Consider the following 23,848-nt stretch of genomic DNA (forward strand, 5'->3'; position numbering starts at 1 on the left):
GTCAGTTACAGCTACAGAGAACTAAAGGGCCCACACAACTGTAGATTAAAGTGCATAAACTTGCAGCTTGCTGCATAGTTTTGTTCAGTCAGAAGTTTAGATGAAGTAGTGAAAACAAATGTATTGTTCTTGAGCAATGAGTCAAGGCAAGAAAATATTACAGATGTGTAATGCATTTGAAATGCCTCAAATTCTTACATCCATATACATTGCTACTTCAGAAAGCTTGGTAGAGAAGAGCAGCAAAGGTAGTAAAGCAAGGGATTAACAGTGATTTTGTTGTATGTATGTGTGCATTCCAGAGCCTGAACAACCTATGCTAGCACCACATGACAAGTGCACTGGTGCTTTGTAGCATTACCTAGGATAGCTTAATACCTTCTAAATATGCCTAAACATAACACAAAAATGCCTTCTAAAATAATTTTAACTGGACACTCATATTAAAACTAGCTTTTGTATTGTTGCTTTTGTGTAACTTACAGCACTTGTTATGAGCTGCAAGTTTACCATGTCTTTATTCCCTGTTACAAGGAGGCCAAAGAGGAGTAAGCGTTTTCACAGTATGGATATCAAAGCAGGGATTTCACAGTTCAGAGAATTACATGAGAATTCCAGCATTTTAACTAAGAATTTTCTCCTTTTGCCCCCAGAAAATATTCACAGACCCTGGAAGCTTGTCCATGGCAACAATCAACAAGCTCCGAGAAACTTGCAGAGAGAAGTTGCTTTCTCAGGGATAACTCAGATTGAACCAGGTGGTCAGATACTACAGCAATTGACACATTCCTCTATTTGCACTGACTAAAGCACACTTTAAGCTTTCCATGAGTTAACTGACACTTGACCAATTTTTCCTGCCTTTCAAGTATGTGTTGTTAACACTTTGTACTGTAACTGGAACCGGTGGTTCTGTTGGGATTGTTGGGGTTTTTTTTTTTAAAGGATTAAAGTGTTTTCAAGAGTAGAATGTGATCAGTGTCAGGATACTCCTTTTAAAAAAAAGCAGTCATGATCCTTGTCTTTTCAGGGCATTTTGTAATGTTAAAACAGGTGTATAAAATTACATATCCTTCCTACTGTATTAACTGTGACACTGCTATCATTTGTACAAAATAAATTAATTTAATTTGTCAGAACCTGTTTCTTGGTGTGAAAAAAATAAAATACCTGATCTCTTTCTTGACTGCCACTAGTTGGCTAGAATACAAGCATCTTCCTTTTTCCTCACTGCTGTCACTTAAGGAACTCAAATATAGCAAAGTGCAGGGCAAGACAGCAATGAGGAAGGTGATCTTTATCTTCCCTAACAGTTACTCTATGCAGTGTATAACAGCTCTTCAGGTAAGGGCAGCAGGGAACACATGCAAGTCCAGGCTACAGAAAGCAGCAGCAAAAACTCCTCTATAACCACTCTTAATGTTTTATATGCTTATTCAGGGTTTTCTAGTTCTAGCACAGTAGGTAACAAGTAATTTGACTCAAATCTGGAAGTAGCATTTCTCATTTTGTTGTAAGGGATGCTGAAAGTAGATGCTATACTTCTACTTTGTGCTGGTGTACAGGGGTTGCACTACAGGTGCTATATCCTCATATACCTGTGTCCCTAAAAATTTTGGGAGAAACACTTGTAAAGGTAGCCATAGACTTCTTCCTTGACAGGGTGAGACATCGGGCAGTTCCAAAGCTGTACCTTAATGCAAGTCCAAATATCCTACCCCTGGGCAGAACCAAGCAAAGCAGCAGCCCTGTCCCTGGCACTAGGCCACTTCCAGCCCTGCTGGGGCCAGGTGCCTTTGAATTGCTGTCTTGTCCTTACAGAGCCCTCTCGTGGCCAAATCCTTTCCCTCTCCTTCCTGCTGGGGAAGGGAGGGAAGACTGGAGAGGCCAGCAAATCGTGCTTTGTATTCTCCCTGGTGAACAGCTACCACAGAAAGCCTCAACTTTTGACACCACACTCCTTTTCAGACTCCAAGTTATTTTCATTCCTTCTCAAGGAAGGCTTATCTTTTTTTTCCCCGTGCAGATTGAGTTTCTTTTGTTCCTCAGCAAGGAAAAAAAACCAAACTAACAACATTTCAGAGGAAGTAGATGAGTGCTCTTCTAGACAAGTGAAGACCACTACTCAGCAGTATGATTCCAAGCTACCCCATCCTTTATGGTACCAGACAGACACCTTTTTCCTTGCATACTGAACTGTAAGGACATTAGCAGTACCATACTTCCAGTACATCAGCAGGTATTAGGAAATACTAGTTTATTCACCACTGGCAAAATCCATAGTTTCCAGGTACCTTGAAGGTAGCAGGACAGATGGTCCAAAGTATACTAGCCTTACTGCCATGCGTTCAGTTCTCCTTGTCAGAAGAATAGTGTTTGTGCAATGTTTCAGTGTGCCTTCGTTCCCACCCTGTGTAGCCAGTACTGTTAACACCAAAACATTACTGCAGGAAGGAGTCAGGGAAGCTTTAAACTCAAAGGTTCATTTCCAAGCACATTACAGCACACAGACCTCACCAGACATGCGTTTCCTACTCTGTGGTAAGACTCCAACTTTAAAATAAAACATAAAATGTCATTTACACAGTCCTTATACCAAGTATCTCAGCAGCACTTTCAGAAAGCAATGCTTAGCAGGGCAGACCACTATACTGACGTTTCTCAGCAAGCAGCAATTTAATGTAAGAGTTATCTTCTCCAGATTGCAGATTACTGATACACAGAAGCTTTACCTGTTTCCAAGCACAAAGTCCAAAACAAGGGACTGTTCTGAAGACACATACACCATTAAGCCTCACCTTTGTGCCACACAGAGAAAAAACCTTAAACATTTCTTTAACGTAACTCCACGCTAAGGATTGTTAGAAGGTCTCAAAGTAGAGCCAAACCAAGACTTTAGCACTTACCAAACAGTCAAGTGTTTGTAAGAGTGATCAGCAACACTAAGATATACAGAAAAAAAGTGTCTTTATTAGCATTGTTACAGGCAATGCATACATAAGAACGGATCCTTAAAGTGTACAACCCCCCAGCCGAGTTTAAAGCAAGAGAATCAGCAGATTGAGATCTATATTGTACACATGTGCAGTAACAGGATCTCTCTGGACCTTCCAACAGAAGAGACTGAAATCACTTTACAAAAAAACGTAAATAAAAATAACACCCATTTTAAAAAAGTACCAGCTCCTAACAAGCTGGCATAGCATCAAAAATACCAAACCGGGGAGTTGTCCAATCATAAAGAGTTCCTGTAAGGTTTGAGTATTGCGTTGTTCACACCCTGCATATGCCAGGCATTGAGTTTAAAGCTTAGTAAAACACACACCTAAAAGACAAGGTGGAGTTTAGATTTTAAACTTCAGTTTTGTCAGTTGTTACTGAATTTCTTTAAATGCATCATCAGTATAATTAACATCATCACTGGATGGCAGCAGTACAGAGAGTGAACTTTTTCCCTTTGTTATGAGTTCTGAAATTGAGTCAGTGTGAATTACCAACATCCCTCTCTGGAATCTTTAGCTGACATGACCTTATGCCAATTCCAAAAAAGCACCCTTAAAAACTTTTAGCTTGTTTCTAAGTGGGTAAATATTTAAACTAGTTAGCAAAATTAAACACCAGAATTTTCAGAAGTTATTTTGTGCATAGTTAAATGCTGCAAGATGATTTCACATTTAATAAAGCAGACTTTAAAGAAGCAATTTGCAAGAAAAGGTGTTCCCTTACAATATCAATCTTAGCTCAGGGGAAGTGTGTGGTGGGGGGGTTTTCCCAGCTTCTTGCAATTGCTTTTCATCTACACTGGATTTTAGTGCAAGTCATTAAATTGTTTGATATCCAGCATGGCTCCTCTTTCTGCCAATCAAGTAAGCAATCAAGACAATTAGAACAAGACCAGCAAGGGCTGCACCAACTATTATAGGGATCAGCATGTTATTTTCATCCAGTTGACATTCTTCCACTGAAGAGAGAGAAAAAGATCCACGTTAGGCACTAGTGCACCAACAGGTGGCTATATCCAGAACTTCAAGTTTCTACTCTCAGCACATAGATAAAACTGGCTATAGTTAACTTCTACCTTAGCTTGCCAACAACCAAAAGGAAGCCAAGTCCACTAACTATGATTGTTCAGGATGAAGTCTTTTAGTACTAGTTGTATGCACAATATAGAGATTTATAATAATTGTTTCCTTTGCAAGAGCTGTTACTGTTAGGCAAAGCTTAGCCATCATAAATAGATCCATGCGACTCCTCCCCTAGCTGTTTGCCTTTAACCATGTCACAAAGGACAGCATTAACTAAAAGAGTCAAGAACTTCCCAGAACTTTGCCCATTTCGTACACCTGTCTGCACGCAGTTAGGAGGGAAAGTTAACGCTCTCCCTTAACTCTTATCTGGACCACAAGAAGTCCTAATTACTTCAAAGCTTTTTACATACTTCTCACACTAGCCTCAACTCAGATATCTTATCAGCCCCTACAACATCTGTAATAGGGCACGCAGAGACAAAGCATAGCACCCACAAGCTGACACTTGACTACAGAATATTTTACATTTGTATCAAAGTGCACTTCACAAATCTTAGGTTTCCCCCCCCAAATGTAAACCTCTTACCTGCCCCAAATTTGTCTCCATCAATCTTGAAAACCTGGATCTGAACATTAAATACATTGACAAGGGCTTTGTCCGTGACCTGGAGATTCTCCTCTGCACTGCACTTGTAGGAATTCCCTACTGTAGCTCTCAGCTCACTCATGCTGTTGTTTGATGCTTCAAACTTTGGAACTGTGTAAGAGAAAGTCTTATTACAGAATCCTGAAGAGCAGGAGCTGTGAGCTCCTAGAGCTTAAATTCAATACATTCATCCCCAACCTTTCTAACAGGTTATTTAATGCAGGCAACCCTTAATATTTATAGAAGTAGTCATTGAAAGTAGACTTCTTAAAAGTCCCTACCTTTTGCTTCAGAAGGCAGAGTCGTGCTTATATTCACACCTTGCAGGAAGAATTTTTCAGTAGTTGCATTCTTTTAAAAAAAAACAAACCAGTAGTTGTCATTAAGGCTAATGATGTACAACATAAGCTGTTAAGATTTGGGTTCAATTCTGCATGCATTTTGAGAAAGGTTTTCAAAGGATAGTCCACAATTGGGATTAGCATTCAAAGGAAGAGCTTAGTTGCACTTTTAGAGAGAAAAGCTACAGAGAGTATGCACCTTAGGGAAGATTACTTTGGAGGATGGAAGGGGGGCAGAGAAAAGAGACTGTCACCCCTCAGACTGCTGACTTGACCTCCACACTAAAAGGTATAGTCCCACCCATGCCTTAACCTGGCTAGTACAATCTCACCTGTGCTACAGATACAGCTTTAAAGCAGCTCAGTGCCCCACAGAGATGTGGAGTCACTTAACAGCAACAGGTCTAGGTGATCACATTTGATCAATCCTGCAAGTATTAAACGCGGCATGAAGCTGACAAACACAGTGGATTCAGTCCTCAAGGGTACACAGCTCTAATACAGCACTGGAGTAGAGCTGTGGGAAGAGGATTTCCAACCATTGTAGGAGTCCATAAGACAAGCACACATGGCTCTTGGGCTGTACACAGAAAGTTAATGAGGACTTAAATCCAGTTCCAGACTTGTACGATTAGATGAGATGTCTATTTGTTACAGGCTATTCCTCTGCTATAGCAGAACTGTTCCCAGTTTGGGCAAGAAGCTTTAGAGAGTAGGCAATATAATCTTAAAAAATTCCCATTCCAAACAAAATAGATGTCCATCTATACATACATGTGTGTACATACACATATACATTCTTTCCTCACAACAGTTACCAAGTATTAAACCCTCTAAATCCTAGTATTAAAACCAAAGGAATTACTCCCCTTCCTGTAGTTGCATCTTTTTTCTCTTGTACTCGCCCCAATTAGTTTTCCCACATGAGAAGTCCTGCAGACCCTACACGCTTTGTCTAGAGATTCTTACCAATGCAAAGCGGAAGATAACCCTTGTTTTCTCAAAAGTCAGATTCAAGAAGGCAGACGTATTGTCGCACGTCCCAGAAGAAGTTGTATTATGTGGTACGAAATTCAGCAAATCCAATCCCATCTATGAGAGAAGAGGATCAGTTATGACATTTGAAGATACGAATACATCACCATACATTCAGTCGGCTTCTAGCTTGCTTGTACTCACATGCACACAATGCTGTGTTTGCCCACACATTTTACAGACAATTGGGCAGATACATGTGCAAGTTACAGGCTGGTGTAAGCTGCACCTGAGTTGCCAGGCTGGTACAGAGAACAAAGGGCATCTTTGCATGCCTAACAAAGCTTTCTGCGGCCCTGACTGGCTGCGACCAATAACCTGCTGCTTTCTCCACACTAAACTTCTTTGGCGCTAGGAAAAACATTAGTAACCACCACTACACAGGGGGCAACAAGCTATAAAATACTGCTTTGACATAGAGGGAACTGCCTGTAAGCATGATCATCTTGCATGTCACTTCAGTTCAAAATGCTTTAGCTTTGCTCATGGTACATGATTTTATACTGTCCTGTATCTGCAGAAAGCTGTGGGTTAAGTGCGCTTGCCGAACAATCCAATAGAAACCTTCAGTAGCTCTTAGTTGACCCTCATGTGACTTTGGAAAACCTATTTGCCACCTCCTCACTGGCCATTGCACTAGAAGTCAGCTGTTCTGGCAGAGCTAGAATGCCATGCTACAGGACACAGCTTAGCCACCTGAATTGGATTAAATTCCCTAAAACACAGTCCATCACACCCAGCTACTGTACAACCACACACCAACTATCGGTGCTCATGATTTTACCTCTCAGCCATCATCATCATAAATAAATGCAATAGATTCCTGTGCACCACCACATACAGCATTAAGCAGCTAAATCCTATACAGATACCACCCTCCTCACACCAGGTCACTGAGATCCAACTTAAACTACACAAAAGCAGCCATAATTTGTTTGCCTGCACTTGTCCTCATTACATCAGATTAAGCCACAGGACAGGAAAAAGCAGCTTGTGATCAAAGGTCCTTATAACAAAGCTTTACTGAACATAAAGGTTTGCTGACCTTTGGCCATGGTTTCCTATTAAGGGCCTTCAGCAGTCCCTTTGGGATTATGCTCACAGCTTTGCCTTACTGGTTAGTGGGTAACAGTTTGTCCATGGGGCTGACAAGCTGGGCTTTGCATCAACAATGGAGGGAAAGAACCTGTGCCAGGGCTGGATCTTACATAAACCATGTAGCATTTTTGCTGTTAAAAATCAACCATTAAGTAGCTCTTAAGCATTAAAGTCAAACCCAAGCCTCTTTGGTGCTGGCTGGAAGTCACAAGCCTGTCCGGTTTTACAGTAGTAATAGTTTTCTCTTCTAATAGTCACTCACTATTTTCATTCAGGTGCCTCAAGCCAAATTCCTGTATTTTATTTAACAGTTTAAAAATGTTGTTTAGATGGCATCTTTGACAATAGGATTCCCCCTACTCATATCTTGGTAATTTTTTACTGCTTCTGTGGAATGGCCATATACACTTACTGGATTTGACAGACCAGTTTAGTACTCTTACTAAATGGAAAAAATCTACTGAAAGTGGTCACTAAAGAAGAGAACTGTTTGAATCGCCACTAGTCTAGTCCAAGTTAAGCAATTTGAATAGAGGACAATCATGGATGAACACTAGAAAAGAACTGGGATTTTTAAAAGAAAAAAGTTAGCCTATAATAATTTTCCCCAAAGAAGGAATCTGAAGGCTTTGAAGAAAGAAAAAAATGTACCTTTTCATCTTTTTTTAGATAGGTGATATTAAGCTGTAACCCCATGTAGGCAAGTACACAGGTTCCATTTGGACCAGTCACATTGTATTTACCAACTGCAGGATTTGGGGGCAATGCAGTTGGTGCTGGGCTAGTTGTTGGAACCTGGCTAGTAGTCTGTTTAGGAGTTGTAGGCACTACAGCAGTAGTAGAGACCATATCTTCAGCACATTCTGTCTCTGGAGAGAAAGGAAAACAAACATTACCAAACAAAATGAAGTTGTGGGCTGCTCTACCTTTTTAATCCTCAAGGGAAAGACAGACAATTTCAAGTAGCTTTTCCTAATAGAAGATTATAAAGGCTGAGAAACACAACTGTAAAGCATTACCTAAACTCTTGTTGCAACATTTGAGACACTTTTAAAGCCTGGCATGTGAAAATGACACCTCTGCTGTTGTTTACAGAAGTTCATGGTGACCACATCTGCTTTTATTCATGTCTGTCATTTCACTTCACCATCAAGTCAGGATAAATAAGATACTGCTATGTTGACAGAGCCAGCACATTCCTGCTGTATGTTCACAGCAAGGCTGAGATGACTACCCCTCAGACACTGAGCACTCATATGCTAGAAGCAGAGGAACAGTTCTCCTACCCATTGTTAAAAGTGGTCTCCCAGGAGATTTGTTCTCCTTCCCCTTCCTCCCTCAGTTACACTACCAGGTTGTGAGGACCCTACGTTATTATTTTGGCAATACCCCCAGTAACATTAAAATACTACTGGACCTCTCAAGTCCTCATAGCAGCACTGTGGCTCTTCTATCCTTAACAAAGGGATTCTAAGACACTGCTTCTGATGGCAAATGTTTTGCTATATCCTCTCCCTTTGGGTCTCACATCTGTCCTTCCCTTTAGTTCTGCATTAGCCACCCGCCACTGGGGGTACAAGGCTGAGTGAAGATGTATAAGACTGCCTCCTCTTTTCATCCAGTTCAGCAGCAACTTCAACAGCAAAAGGAGAGAGAAAGAACAGTGACTGATTTATTTGCCAGAGTACTCAAACACCTGGCAGCAAGATCTTAACTTGATCTGGGAGCCAAGAAAGTTCCTGCATTGAACATCTAAGCCAAAACCAAAGGTCAGAGCAGAGACGTTACTGTAGTACAGGCTTCCATGTTCCAAGCCAAGGTCATCTCCATGTGTCAGGGATAACAGCTTGCAACTTTATAAGGATGACAGCAACTGCAGCAGCTGTCAATTCTGACTCAAAGGGCCTACTTCTAAAATTTAATCCATATATATCTTGCAGATACTAGATATCTAATAAATAGCCTCTGAACTCAAACAGCAACATAACTTGATTATGGCTCAGAAACGCTAATCACACCTTCTGAACTCACATAGACTTCAACATCACATGCTTTCCTATTTCTACTCCATTTCTGGCAAGTCAAAGAGCAGAGGGAAGGTGGATGAATGGAGGAGTGACCCCATCTTTTGTACACTTAGATACTGATTAGGCCCCAAAATGTGTTAATTTCCTAATAAATAAACCAAACAGCAGCTTTACTTGATACTTCGGTGAAGAATTTCCCTCCATCTGCAAGACCCCAACACATACAGCCTCTTACTCAAGTTAGCAGAAATAGAAACAACCAAATCACTTCAAGCAGAAGTTTGTCCTAGGTGGAGTCTTGGTGCAGTATTTTTACTGAACTGATTTATAGCATAGCTCCTAGTAACTCTTCAAGACAGATTTGGAGATGAGAAATTCTTCTGTCTTTCTCACAGTTATAGGAAAGCAGCTGACAAAACTACCAACAGATAAAATTACAGTCTCCTTTTCTTCAGAGCTGCAGATCATCACTACCATAACCTCAGTTACTAACTTCTAGGTACACTGACAGAAGTTACCATTACTAGGGATGCATAGATGCACTGAATACTGACTCTTCTTCCCTTCAGTAAGCCTTGCCCAGATCACCAGCAGAAATATCCACTAACGAAGGAGTTGCAGGGGAAAAAAGTTAAGGAGAATTCCAGATCTGAAGTTTATCAGTAACCAGCTGCCAAAAGTACAGGGGAAGTCTCAAGCCTACAAGAGTGGAAAGAAGGAACTCATCTGGAAAGAACAAGGTGATTTCAGGGTCAAGATTAAAAAAGGATAAAGTGAGAATTCTTTAACCATCTGAATTTAAAAAAAAGAGATAGCTCATTGTGCAGTAGGAATACAAAAAATATTTGGGTGCAGTCCCAAGACAGTAATAAAAACTTAGGGATGATGATAATTTAAAGAAAAAACTGATCATGGCAGTATGGATAACAGGAATGTGGAAACAAACAAAACAAATTAAAACCACCCAAAAAGCTTGAACTCAGACCAAACAGTGGCTACCCCAGGATCACAGGAAATCACGTGTTTTTTTCTGAGGATCAACAGTTTCATCAAGACAGTGATACCACAGGATAGAGAAAAGCAACTCTGGGGAAGTGATCCTGGCAAAAGTGTTTATATTAATCTAAAAAAGTAGTAATTAGGAATAGAAAAGAAAACAAATGCTGACAAACTTGTGTTGCATAAGGAACACCCTCCCAAAATAATGCAATATTGATTTTTTTTTTAACCAAAGGACTATGTAAGAACAGATAATATGTATCTATGTAAGAACAGATAATAGGTGGTGTTAAAAGGAAAGTTATTACACAATAGGGAGATTTTATTGAAGTTGTATAGAATTATAAAATAGCTTTTCCTGATATCATGGCTTGTGTTCAAGCCTGCTCATAACTGATCACTTATCATACTTATCCAGTATAATACTGGATCAAGATATCATATTAAAAAAATTAGATAGTTCTGAAGACTGGAGTAATAGAAATCAGGTTATTTTTTTAAAAGTTACAAATGTAGGCCCACATCTTTGCTGCAAACTAGTTCACTGAATGGAAAAGACTGATCAAGAGAATGATACACACCAAGATCTGAGCCAGTCATGTGAGGCAGCCATAAAAGAAGTCAACTCCAGTATTATCATGCATCAGGCAAGGTATTTTTCAGAGACACAGGACAAGGTATAGATACTCCTGTAGAAGGCACTTGTTCAATGCATCCATCACGTACCAGCACTGACTACCCTAGTTTTTAAGATTCATGTCAACAGGTGCATAAATGGGATTAACAGCATAAGAAAGAAAAGTTCTATATTTCCCAGAGAAGATCAGACTTCTTACTTGCCCAAAAAGTAAGGCAAAGATTTATCACTCCCTAAGATACCACAGGTGATCAAACATCAAGAGCCATGTAAACTGAAGAGCGTTGCCACAAATGCAAAGGACATGAACACACCATGAAGTGGTTTGTCTTCTAATCATTATAGCAGTGAAGTTCCAAAATGCTTTTCAATACAAGCAATCAGGACAAAAAGTCGTTTTGTGATTGAGCCTGACAGAGAAAGAACGTCACTGTTACAGCTTATGTAAGGCCTCCGTAGGAAGATGTATATATCTGCTCCCCACAGACCAGTTCTCTATTGTCTGCCATTGTATCACTAATTTTCCCCAGAGCACACGGTAACTAGTTCAAACTACTTTGATAGAGGCATAATACTTGGAAGATATCAGATACTTCTTAAACCAGGATTTCAGCCATGTGCTCAGTCAACCTACTGCAGCACGTGTTCAGACCCATATATACTCATGACCAGAAGGAATGCTCCCTCATACCTGTACAAAACCCAGGGGAACACAGTTCACTATCTTCTGGTCATGGATGCTGACACCCCTACGGAGAAAACCTGAAGCAGGCCTACGTTTCAAAAGATGCTGCTATCAAAACTTTAGATCCAGTTTGTAGCTGCCTAAATATGATTAGTCAGGACTTAAAAAGAAATAATCTATTGGAAATATTAGCTCACCAAGTACATTTTCTGCTACAAGATACCTACTGTTTGTACTGAAAGTGCCATTTGTGAGATAGGCTTCCAAAGTAACATTGCTAAAAGTAATGTTCACATTCTTCATATTGATGCGCTTGGAGTTGATGCATCTGTATTTTGTGCCCATATGTGCCTGAATATTTGTTTCATGTGATACTTTCTTCATTCCTCCTGTAAAAAGATTACATTGCATTAGTATGTAACAGTATTTACAGAAACAAAGGGGTATTACATCTGGAAGTGTTACACTTCCGGAGAAGAATGAGAACATTTTACCTGCAGTTGAATTATGGAATAAAGTTGCATCCGACAGATTGTAGTAGAAAACTAGTTGTTTGACTTGGTACTTGTCCTCATATTCTGAGAAATTCAGGCTTAATGAATGTCCTGCTCCAAAACCCAACATCAGAACTGGATGAGATGTGTTACCTTTACCACATGAGCTCTGTGGCTCTACTGTAGCATTTTGTGGAAGAAAAAAGTGTGCAAACTGTGGGGTAGAAAAACACATGTAAATGGGATTATATAACAGCTGTTCCTTACTGATTTTTAAATATCCTATGAAACTGTTATAAAACATACAGCTGACATTCATACATGCTATAAGATGTCTGCTTATATACCTGTATATAGCAAGTAGCATGTTACTGACACTTGGATTTCTAAGAATATTGTTCTCTGAAATGTGAGGACAAAACAGTACATACTCACAGCACCTCTTAGACTTTTTTCCCCTAAACTAGCATTATGAATTTGCAGGTACTTCTGTACTATGTGAATCAAATATGGCAAACTCTGGACATGTGAAAAATGGGAGAATTTAAGCTTTGCTTCTTGTAGTACAATTGAGTAAGAACAAAAGCAAATGGTACAGCCTAGATAGTTTGGCTGTAATACTTGGAGTTTATTACATATTGAGAAGTAAATTGATACCTGAAGACCAATACACTGTCTACTGGAAAGTTTTGAGCTTACTGCTTACAAGAAGAAACAGCCAAAAGCATGTTACGAAAGCAGTCACCTCTGAATGCAAACTTGCATACCTGTATCAGCAGGATTTCAAACCATCAGCACCACTGAAAGAGTGGACTATGCAATATAACTCTCAGCTCAAATCACACATAGCAAGTGCACCACTGGCGAAGTAGTAGGATTTTTTTTTTCCCCATCTCACATTACACTGATGGCTAGGAAAAAAACCAGCTTCAACAAGAGTGCCTCAAAACAAGCAACTACAATGAGATTATAAATAATCTACAATTCCTATTCAGTAGTAAAGATACCAAAAAAGTAAACTGAAAAGCAGAGTAGTTGTGAATAAAAATTCTTAACTTTCCATTAACAGGCATTTGTGTTAATATGGAACAACTTGCATGCACTGCATTAGTCTGTAGATACACTGAAAGCTAGAGATTTGTTCAGTGAGAATATCCCAGATTTCAGGGAAGTTTAAAAGCTACGTGCCAACGGCCATTTCAGTTCAGATTTAGTCCATGTAAGTATGACCAAGTTCACCAAAAGACAACTGGTAGCATTTTTGCCTTTACAGTTCCAATGAAAGCCATTTTAGTTACCAATAGGACTGGTGTAGAATTTCAGTCACAAAAGTAATTTCACATATGTACTGTTTGTGGTGGTTTCAGGCAGCCTTAACCCTGTTTAATTAGAAGAAGCATCAGTAATAAAGAAAAAAGTTGATGCAACATGACTGGGAGGGGGGAAATCTTTGCTGAAGCAGTTTTTCATGCTTAAATATTTGTTCAAAGTTTAAATACTGCTCACGTGCAGAAATACCACACATTTTATAAATACAAGTTAGATACAAGCAGTGGGATACCCCCCTTACCTCTTTTTGCCCATTGCTTTTGTATTCCACTGAGAAGGCTGCTGTCATATCAACGATTATGCAGACCTTACCACTTGAATCTTTCACCTCAAATGAAGAAGCAGCCTGTAAAAAGCCTGTTAAGAATGACAAGTGGTTAACCCGGTGTCACATAAGTTTCTTTTTGGTCCCAAAGAGACAAATACATACAACTGTACATTTTAGGAGTACATCCTAAACAGCAGTTGAGTTTGGAAACTTGGGCATTAACAGTCTCTATACTAGAGACTATAGTCTCTATACTAGCTATACTAGCTTCAACATCACTAACACACAGAGGACAAATTTAATACTCCATTTATAGAAAGACAAAGCCACCCAAACCAAAACTGTTGACATGCTGGGTCCTCAAAGGGTAAGAAAAATTTGCAACAAACACCAATCATACTGTTCAAGGCAGCTACTCAGTGTTCACCCTACACAGCAGCTATTTTGCAAGCTTCAGCCAGAATTGACTTAGCATATTTGATCCTGCATGCCTATAGCACTCAGCCTTCCCCCCACAGCACACCACACAGCCTTCATTCCTGCTGTACCAGGACACTCAGCTGTACATGCACTGAATGCAGCATTTAGAAAGCTTGGATTCACTGCAGATGTTTTGGAGGGACTGCCAAAAATAGCATGATGGAGCATGCCACCCTTGCCAGGGGAACTTCTCTTTAATGTCATCACGCTCTCTGCGCTTGAGAGGAGGATGGGGGCCAAGACCTTGACACAAACTGAGGTTATGTTTTCCTGACTGGTTTAAACTAACCTCAGACTGAGCTGCTGACAAAAGCACAGCTTTTCCCCCCACTCGCTCCATTCCAGCCACAGCACTCAGAGCACTAGTACAACTGACCACACTAGTACTGACTTAACAGAGCAAGAACATGTGGCGAGAGGAGCACAGGATCATCCTTCCTGACAGCAGCATGGACTTAGGCCACCATCCACTGACAACAAAGCTTCACCTAGGGGACATGTTGCAGCAGGCTGGATAACCAGATTTCTGGCTGTATCTCATACTTCATTTGCAGTAAGGGCTAACTGGACAGTGCTCCTGCACCTGAAATCATGCCAGGGTGTTATGAGTTCTTTATTGTAGAGCATTTTATTTTTCTGATTCTCAGTTTGTCACCACACACATCCAAAGCAAACCTCACTGCAAAAAGCCTGCACCCTTTTCATGCCAGCACTTTATCAGCTTGCATTTGCAACAACTTCAGTCTTGTAGAAAACCTGAAGAAAAGCAGCTGCAAGACAAACCGCCCCATTTGTCTCAAGCAAATAAGCTTTAAAGAGTCAAACATGCTAACTCATTCAACTGCTGATATAGCAAAAAGATCCAGCTGATCCATTAGCTAGCTTTCCTCCAAGAAATTTTCAAAAGGCAAACCCAAATTTTAAAACTTTTCACTACAAAACTGTGGCGCATACAAGTGTATTAAGACAATTACTAGGAAAAATTAGACTTATGTCAGCTCAAGTAGAAGGCACTTCAGTTGTAGGAACACATTGGAAACAATTTATCTGGCACTCAGCAAGCATTTCCCCTTGTTGCCTTCCCCTTAGCAACAATATATCCTCCCCCAGCACCAAAGGGGGCCAAAACTCAAGCTGGAATTCATACACTTTACCCAGTTGTTTAAAGAGTCTAGACTCGAAACCAGAGCCAGACAGAAGAAAGAAATTGCTTAAGAATGGTAGAAAACTGGTATTTCAAAGCAAAATTGTCCTACCTTTGACTATGTCCAGCTCATAATGTTCACTAAGGAACATATATTCACAAAAAAATAAGTTATTTATTGCAGTTCAGCACAGTGCTAGAAATAATCGATGCTCCTCTGCATGGAAGTTTCAATTTGCAAAGTTTCCTTCAATTAAATCTACATCTGGAACTTGTTTACATTTTACCTAAGCACTTATTTTCTCAAGAGCATGCTGCTTACACTTTCTTGAAGATTTCTAGCACAGCATAGAGGCAGGGAGTAAGAGTCCATGGCTACTTGAACTGACACTACCAGTGGAAAACCTGCTAGAATGAAAATATTCAGTGTGCATGCTGACTCCCTTGTTTGATAGCTATTACAAAAACTTGGCAACATTAGAGCTAAAAATAAACAGGTAATAGGCAGTGAAAGAATAAAGGAAGCAGGAAAAAAGTTTTAAAAAGAAATACAGGGGAAAGAAAAGACTGAAACACAATTAAGAAGATGTTGCTGACTTAAAGGAAAATGTGACAGACCTGCCCATTACAGATGATTCAGAGAACAACAAAAGACAACGCAGAGGGACCAGAAAGCACCAAATGGAAGACGGATTCTGGGAATGAAGAGCTGACAAATCACCCTCAGCAAGTTTAAGTAATAGAGAATAAGAGGTGTGAACAAACAGTAAAAAATACCACCTGCATAACTACTAGATTTTTGCAAGGTTAAATTCACACCATGATATGAACCTTGATTTCATTACTGTGGAACAAGCGCTATAAAACCCCATTCCTTCTTAAGAAATGTTCAGCAGCTGCTGGACTTGCAGTGTCAGTGATGAGACAGAAGCATTAGGCATGAGACACTGAGCTGTCCTCGATGAAGTGGCAAGAGGGCTGTTTCACTGCGAGTAAGCCGATGTGCACAAGGATGGTGATCAGAGAGATTGTGCTGCAGCATCATCTGCTCCTACGGTCTTGGGATGGAAAGGAATACAGATGGAACTGAGTGAAACATAAGGGATACAGGGGCAAAGAAAAATCAGGAAAAAAACACTGAAGAACAAATCAGGAGACTGAAGGAAAGAAGGTCCTGCCTACTCTTTGCTCCAGCCAGCTTAAGGCAGAGGAACAGCTCGCTGGTTTTGGCAGGAAAGCAGCTGTTGAGTTTGTGAAGGCAGTTTCAGTGTCGACTAGTGATTAATGCATGAATCATCATCATCCCACAAATAGCAAGAGCCTACAGTCAAAATGTCAAGAATACAGAAAAGCAAGCTGATGTTGAATCAATCTGTCCTGGGAATATTTCTAATGAAGTTACATAAAGTTTAGCTCAATTTTATCATGGCATATCTACAAGTTGAGAACATTGCTTGTACTTCTCATTACAATATCATTGTTTGCTATTTAACCCAAAAACTGATACAACCTCCAGTTTCTTAAATTCAGACTTTAAATAGTCTTCTTAAACTGCAGCACCCTATTTGAAAACTATCTGTGGTAGAGCAAGTGCAGTACCCCAGATTTACACAGCTGAACAGCTACTAGACTTTTCAATAGCAAAAAGTAAGTTTTGTAAAGTTCATTATTAATTTGGCCAGAAATACTACGTTATGGATATCTAGTAGAGGAATCACCAAAAATGTACTAGCAAAGAAATTTCACTTAGTTTGGATGCTTCATTTGTATTCCAATAGGTTCTAAAAAAGAGGGCTGCTTACATATTTATTCTAGCTGCATATTTTCAATTCAAAATCATAAGATAATCTCTGCCTTTATACCTCATTTCTGAAATTATAGTTTCATGCAAGAAAAGATGAAGGTAAAACTGTTGAAGCAAAGCTAGATATGTTACTTGAATTAAATCCAGCATCCTTCCTTATCTAACATACTTACATCAAAAACCCAAGCAGAGTGTATCAACACTGAGATACAATAAACAAGTCAAAACTAAGACTTGCTTGGTTATATAAAAATTTGTCTTAAAGAAATCTACCTCAAAAAGTTAAGTTTGTTTTAAACTGAAAACTACAAAGCTAACAAACAACCTAGCACATGTGAACAGTCTAGATCTGAGCCCTTTTGAATGTGGGTCTTAGAATGGCAGGATTCCCCATCTCTTGACAACACACAGATGCTTTCAGGTTTGAACCTTTTTATAATTGAAATCCTGTTAGCCAAGCACAGCTACCCTTGGGTTACTCTCTCATATAATGGAAACCTACTAAGGGAGAAAGATTAATGGTTGTTGTGCTCCAAAAAAGCAAGCATATATTAATGGCAACTGTTTACACTGTCTGCTTGCAAAAGAGGACTTCAGCTCCTATAGTTAATGATTTACTTTGTCTCCAATTTTTATTAGAAACATGGAACATTGACAATAAGGATCTCAAACACAAAAGCTACTTTTATATAATTTGGCATTTGTTACTATATTCATGTTTCCTACATAAACAAAAACTTCTTTGGTATTTTTCTGCCTCCCTCTCGGAATAAAGGACAGCAAGCCATCCTAATTCACCTGGACACATATTCCACATCATTAGTAGTTTAAGCAATACAGATATCTAGTGGATGGGACTGTTTGCAGTTACACTGAGTGATTATGGCTTAAGGAGGAAAACCATGGCTGCAGCACAGCCCAGCTAACACCCCACCCCCCCCCAAGCGCTGCGACAGTGGTTCAGAGTATCACACCCACAGCCTGGTCATACACACCAAAGACTCTGCTCTGCTCCAGCCTACCCTGTAATTACTGCACAGCAGTACTCTGAAGGTAAGGGATGCTTGCTAGAAGACACCAGCACCACACAATCATTCTGTACCTAAGCTACAGCACTGCTGTGTTGTCCTGCACATTTTCCCAGATGTCTTTTGGGTTCTTCGGGTATACACAGTGAATGCTATCTAGGGGGCATTAATCCAAGGAGATAAGAAATGCTGGTTCTTAGCTAAAGAAGGTTTATTTCCCATTGCCCATGTGAACAGAAGTGCCCAGTAATTTACTCATTCTGATGGTTCAGAAGGATCCTGTCATCTCAGTGCCATTTTATGAACAAAGTGGTGACCTTAGTCATCACTTCAGACTCCTAAGTCTATGCCAGAGAAGCGAATGGAAGAACCCCTGAGGAGTTACGCTCTCCTCTAATCACTCATCTTCTAATGTAAGCACCACTCCCAGACAGACACCTGGTACAAGTCCCTTTTCAGAAGACTGAGTCAAGATCACTTGCTTAGGATCCAGTATCTATACTACCTTGGGATAATACAGAAAAAACAAGAACTTAAAACATAACATATTTACCAAACCTAACATTTCTGGGGAACAAGTGAAAGCAGGAAAATCCCTTGACAGACTTGATGTATGAACCACTTTGCGTTAAGACAAGATGGTCTTCAAAATTATACTGACCTGTCATCAATGGACTCAGAAGACTGAACACTGGCTATCTGAAAAGCATAGCAGGAAAAGACAAGGCTGGACTCACTTCAGCTGCTGCTGGACATGCTTGAACACAAACACAGTGGTGGAAAGCGGAAACAGCTGAATTCATAGATGGATGACAGTACTTTAGGGGAGAAGAGAATCAGCTGCACTTGTGCAGGTGCAGCACCTGATGATATCAAGTTCCTGATCCAAGCCTAGAAGATGCATCCTTGCCAACTAGCAGGGACAAATACATGCAGTCTCAGATTATGTTTTTGATATTGTTGATTTCCATTAAGGCAGTAAACATTTTATTTCTAAATTCAAGTTTGTAGATGAATAACCTCTCTCTTTATAAACAAATTTACAAAAGTACAAAAGCATTATAAAGGAAAGGCTATGTAGCAGCTGTACACTTGCCATCTGGCCAGAGAATTGCACAATTGCATCAAGTTTAGTCACATGAAGCTTCTTTATGGTTTCCTATCTAGAGGAAGGAAGTCCTGGGATAGCTCTACAGCAGCTGATTACATGAGCCCACCAGGAGGTCTGGACTGAAAAGGGTCTAGCCATGGGAGCATTCACACAAGTTCATTTTGCACTTGCTCTGGTTAGTGCTGCTGTATCACACCACACAACTAACACACATCCTTCAAGGTAGCTAGCAGTCCCAAATGATGTTTTAGAGGAAGGAGCACTGTGTTGACAATTTAAAGAGAAAGCTTTTCCAGAGGAGAGGATGTTGGGGAAAAAAAGATAATAAACCAACTGCCTGAGTAAACCACTCTCCTAGTCCTATCAAGAAGAGAGTAGATCTCACCCCTGACAAGGAAAGCAAAGACATACTGGTGTTCCCATATTACACAAACTGAATTCTGCCTTGTTAGAAAATCAGAAGCCACTGAAGTTTAATACAAGAAAACTAAATGTATTAAATGGGGACTACCATGCTCAAGCCTGAACACTGGAGAGGGAACAGCTAGACAAACACCCACTGCTCAGAGCTGAACCACGTTTGAAATTCTGTAGTCTACTGCCAGGGCACTACTAACACTCTCACACTTTGAATTACAGTAGAAAAAGTAGTAGTGACAGCCAGTGGTGCTGTCAAGTGACAGAGAAGGTTAAAAAACTGTTACCCTTAGACTGAAAGGGGTACCAGTCCACCTTGAAGTCAGACGCACAAAAAACATGGAAGCCTGATTTACCAAAACATAAGATACATTTTAAAATAGTAGGCCTATAATTTAGAATTAAGATAATGCAACATAGTGTTCAAATAGGTGTTGTAGCTGCTGCCACTTACATACCCAAAAGGGTCTCCTGCCAAGCTTAAGAGAATAAATACCAAGAAATCCATTATGGCACCAAGTTTCCTCAAGGAATTTCCAAGTAACTTCTGACTTGAGAGAAAAGACAAACTGTTGCAGTTAAGCTGAAACCAGCAAAGGCGAGGCGTGCCTTCTTAGTGCTAAGTTATCTTTAAGACATATAAAAGGCTTGACAGAGATAACAGTAGTTAACTTCTCAAAAAGATATCCATCTTTTCTTTTAGTAGGGTTCCCCTGTACCTAGAGGTAGTTCTTCAGCTTATCATCTACTACTGATTAGAAATCATCCTATTCACTACAGAACAATCTAGAAGCAGGTTACACAAAAAAAGAAACTTCTAAGTCAGTCTGAACAGGAAACTTGGGAGCATCTCTCAACAGTGGCATGCCAGGGAGCCTGCAAAGTTCTTACTCGGCAAGTAAGAAGTTACCTTACAAGTCCGAAAAGCTGCCAAAGTCAAAGCTCAGTAACCTATCACATGACAACAGGCTTAGGACTAGCACACAAATTCAGATCCTTAGAGACTGTGTCAACACACTTGAAGCTACCAAGCAAACACCGTGTTAAGGGCAGCACTTGCTAAAGCAATGTTTCGAAAGTTGCACAATGTAAAAGCGGTTATATTTTGTGAAAACTACTTTATACTCGGTCTCAGTTTCATACAGCTAGCAGTGCCACAACTGAGAAAAACAATACAACATCAAATTACTCACTGGCTGGAATTTATTACCCAAGTTTCTCGCAACTATCCCTACATCGGTAGGAAGATTTGAAATTCCCATTCAGACTAGAGTTGTGCAATAGAAACACGTGGATTATGCGTCAATAACCCTGAAATGGCATCACGCTACCTTTTCAAACTCATTTTTCCTTCCCCAAATCTCAGACACTTCATTATTTACTCATTGATATTGAATCCATGTCTGACTCTAAACTTAGATTTTCAGAAATGTTTTCTCCAATGTGTTTGTGTTTCAGTAAGGAAAAAACTACAGGTGCTCTAGGACTCAAAGAGCACAAGCAGCTCCGTTGGGTTTGGCACACAACCCAACTGACCCATCATGCTCAACAGCAGACAAGCATCATCTTCCCTCATATTTCAAAAAGCAACAGCTAAGTTTGAGGGGAGGTACTTCATTTCCCATAGCCCCCTTTTCCTGTATTTATCACTGTTATTACCTAAATCTTTTTTCATTCCATATGCACATTTGATATGCTTGAGGAAATTCATCACAAAATACTTCATGCTGACATATGAAATATTCAGCTTAGTGCTTGCTGCTCAATGTGAATGGGAAAGTGAAACAGTAAGTAAGGTATGGTGAGATATTCTGGAGGAAAAAAATTTTCTATTGTCCCAAAGTCAAGGCATTGCCAAACAAGCTTTCACATCTGACCCACCCATGCTAATCCTTCAGCCTCCTGTGATCATTACCTTATCCTGATCAGTGTTCACTCAGGTGACTAAAAGGCTGCAAACGTCTAAAGAATTCAGCTCGTATCTTCTCATGATCTCATATTCTTCCCCCCTCACTACCGCCCAAGCCCCATACTCTGGCAAAAGATGGTGGAGGCTATCTGTAGTCCAAAGAGGGGTCTCTATTTCCACCACAAAGTTTTCCCCTGAGATTATAGGATAAAGTTATGTAGAAACACCCAGCTACTAGACACGGGTACAAAGCCCTATCTGTCAGTAAATAGTTACTCTGTAGTAAAATACACTAGTCTGTTGCCTCAGCTGCAGCAACCTAACACATTTTACATGCCAGAAAGTGACAAAGCTAAATGCACTGAATTATGTTTGTAACTGCTAATTAAGCAGGGGAAGACTACTACAGTCCCAGAAAATATTATCTCTGGTACCACTTAAGAACTACACAGGCTGCTTAGATGACAAACAGCAGCAATTCTTCATTTAAGCCATAACTATATTAAATAAGTTATACAAAGAATTCCCACTATAACATCAGTTCAACACCACTTAAGTTACAGGTGCCAGTCCTAAAAAGCAAGTCTGATAGCACTGTAAGTCACTGTGCTCACTAGACTGGCTGGCAAAGAGCTGGATATTTGAACTGCTCAGTGCCCCTTGTGAGTGACACCTTTCAGGCTCACTGTAACAGAGAAACTGAAGTACTGTCAACGACGATAAAGATATTTACTACCAAAGAAACGTTAGAAGAGTTTCAAAGGCTGTCATAATCTCCAAAATGAAGGCAGATAACCATTCTCAACTGCTGCTTTATTCAGGAAATATTTTTGCTAGCTGCTGAAGAAGTTTCCTTTGCTGCCAAAGCCACATTTCAGAAACTTGATAGTGTTGCACGATATGGTTTTCAAGGCAAGAAAGCTAAGGCAAGGTAGTTATCAGTAAACAAGCAAGTCACACTTCCTCATAAAACAGTCTTGCTGTACTAACAACCCTTCTCGACAAGGCACTAAAATCTCTCTATTCCAGCGACATTTCAGATGTCACTCAACATATGGCAGGATAAAAGACATCAAGTAAGGGAGCACTACAGGTCCTATAGAAAAGGGCTACTTCCTAGCAATGACATCAGTAGTTCCTGCCTTTCCATGCCTTGTGACAAGTTAAGGTGTATTTTCAGGTTCTTCCCGGAGCGCTGCCCCTCGATTCAGTGCAGATGCTGCGATGAGCGCACCCGGGCGATAAACGGTTTCCCCTCCCCAAGCACGGCGGCCGCCGCCGCCTTCCCTCCACCCTTTCCCTCCTACCTCCCGCAGCTGTCGGAGGTTCCCGGGCGCCGCAGGTGCCCGGTGCAGGGAGGAGGAGGGATGACCTCCCCACAGGACCCGCCGCCTCCCAGCAGCCGGGCGCTGCGGCCGGGGACCCCCGCGGGCGGACATGGCCCCCCGCCCTGGCCAGGCCGCGGCCCAGCTGGGTGCCGCGCCGCCGCCCCCAGGAGGCCCGGGACCCCCCGGGTCCGAGCTACCGCCCCGGAATGGCAACAGCAGGTGGGAGCCCGCGGCCGGGCTTCCAGTTACAGCCGGCGCGCAGGTGCCGCGTCCAGCGCCGCCGGCCCCAGGCCGCGGCCCCAGGCCGCAGCCCCCCCCGGGCCGCCCCCCTTACCGAGCAGGGCGGCCGCCGCGAGCAGCCCCCGGGCGCCTCGGACCCGAGCCATGGCGGGGGCAGGAGAGGGAGCGAGGCGGCACCAGCGGGAGCGCGGAGAGGGGCCGAGGGCGGCGGGGGGCGGCGGCGCACCGCGCTCGGGAGACTGGCGACGGCCCCGGCCGGTCATATGACCGCTGACGTCACCCGGCCCGCCCGCCCGCCGTCACGTGACCCACGCCCTCAGCGCAGCGGGCGCCCCGGCGAGGGAGGTGGGAGGGATCTCGCGAGAGCAGGGGGCGGGGCGGGGCGGGGCTCCCTCGCGCTCCAACGGCCGCCCCTGAGGCGGGCGGGCCCGGGGGCGGGGCTGTGGCGCCGCCGCTTTGCGGGGGGCGGGGGGCAGATACGCAGGCGGGTGTATGTACGCGTGCGCGAAAACATACCTGCGTGAACGCGCGCGGGGGGCGGGCCTGTGCCTCGGCGCGGGCGCGTGGATGCACCCTGCGTCCGGCGCGCGGGCAGCGCACAGCGGAGGGGCGGTGGGTGCCTGCACCCGCGCTGGGGGGGCAAGCTGCTGCGGTGCAGCCAGAGGCCCCTCTCGCCGCCAGCCCTAACCCGCGGGCCCAGGGCTTCTCGGGGCCCCCTTCCTCGGGGTCAGGGCCCACCATGGGCTGAAGACAGCCATGGCGTGGCCTTGGGCGCTGCGAGCCCCAGCAGGCCGGCTGCC

The 23,848-nt window shown here is 41.9% G+C and overlaps 2 protein-coding genes across 3 annotated transcripts in view; one reads left to right on the forward strand and one right to left on the reverse strand.

Annotated features, from left to right (window-relative positions):
- The window catches only part of GRTP1 (growth hormone regulated TBC protein 1), a 38,672-nt gene extending 37,232 nt beyond the window's left edge, over positions 1–1,440 (forward strand). The window contains exon 8 of the mRNA XM_072853504.1: positions 654–1,440. Coding sequence (XP_072709605.1) covers positions 654–743 — 90 coding nt within the window. The 3' untranslated portion in view covers positions 744–1,440. The remainder of the gene's footprint in view (positions 1–653) is intronic.
- Positions 1,441–2,950: 1,510 nt separating this feature from the next.
- Positions 2,951–23,341, reverse strand: LAMP1 (lysosomal associated membrane protein 1). Of its 2 annotated transcripts, XM_072849841.1 has the most exons (9): positions 23,143–23,341; positions 13,561–13,676; positions 11,991–12,204; positions 11,724–11,885; positions 7,800–8,017; positions 5,985–6,107; positions 4,956–5,025; positions 4,615–4,785; positions 2,951–3,961 (listed from the first exon to the last, which is right to left on the reverse strand). In XM_072849841.1, exons 1-9 carry the CDS (start codon positions 23,309–23,311, stop codon positions 3,822–3,824), a joined length of 1,383 nt encoding a protein of 460 aa, XP_072705942.1. In that variant the 5' UTR covers positions 23,312–23,341; the 3' UTR covers positions 2,951–3,821. The 2 variants fall into 2 exon arrangements, with proteins under 2 accessions (XP_072705942.1, XP_072705943.1); XM_072849842.1 differs by lacking the exons at positions 13,561–13,676; positions 23,143–23,341 and adding an exon at positions 12,758–12,887.
- Positions 23,342–23,848: the final 507 nt, after the last annotated feature.

Source organism: Ciconia boyciana, chromosome 1 (assembly GCF_034638445.1).
Source record: "Ciconia boyciana chromosome 1, ASM3463844v1, whole genome shotgun sequence".
In the NCBI taxonomy this organism is placed as follows: domain Eukaryota; kingdom Metazoa; phylum Chordata; class Aves; order Ciconiiformes; family Ciconiidae; genus Ciconia; species Ciconia boyciana.

What these genes read in the sequence shown, in the direction of transcription:
- LAMP1 (XM_072849841.1), bottom strand. Translation starts at nt 23,311, where the DNA reads ATGACCGGCCGGGGCCGTCGCCAGTCTCCCGAGCGCGGTGCGCCGCCG. An exon ending in AAAGCAATGGGCAAAAAGAG is followed by an intron (nt 12,205 to 13,560) that starts GTAAGGGGGGTA and finishes TCTACCCCACAG; the next exon opens with TTTGCACACTTTTTTCTTCC. An exon ending in TCTGCCTTCTGAAGCAAAAG is followed by an intron (nt 4,786 to 4,955) that starts GTAGGGACTTTT and finishes TCTCTTACACAG; the next exon opens with TTCCAAAGTTTGAAGCATCA.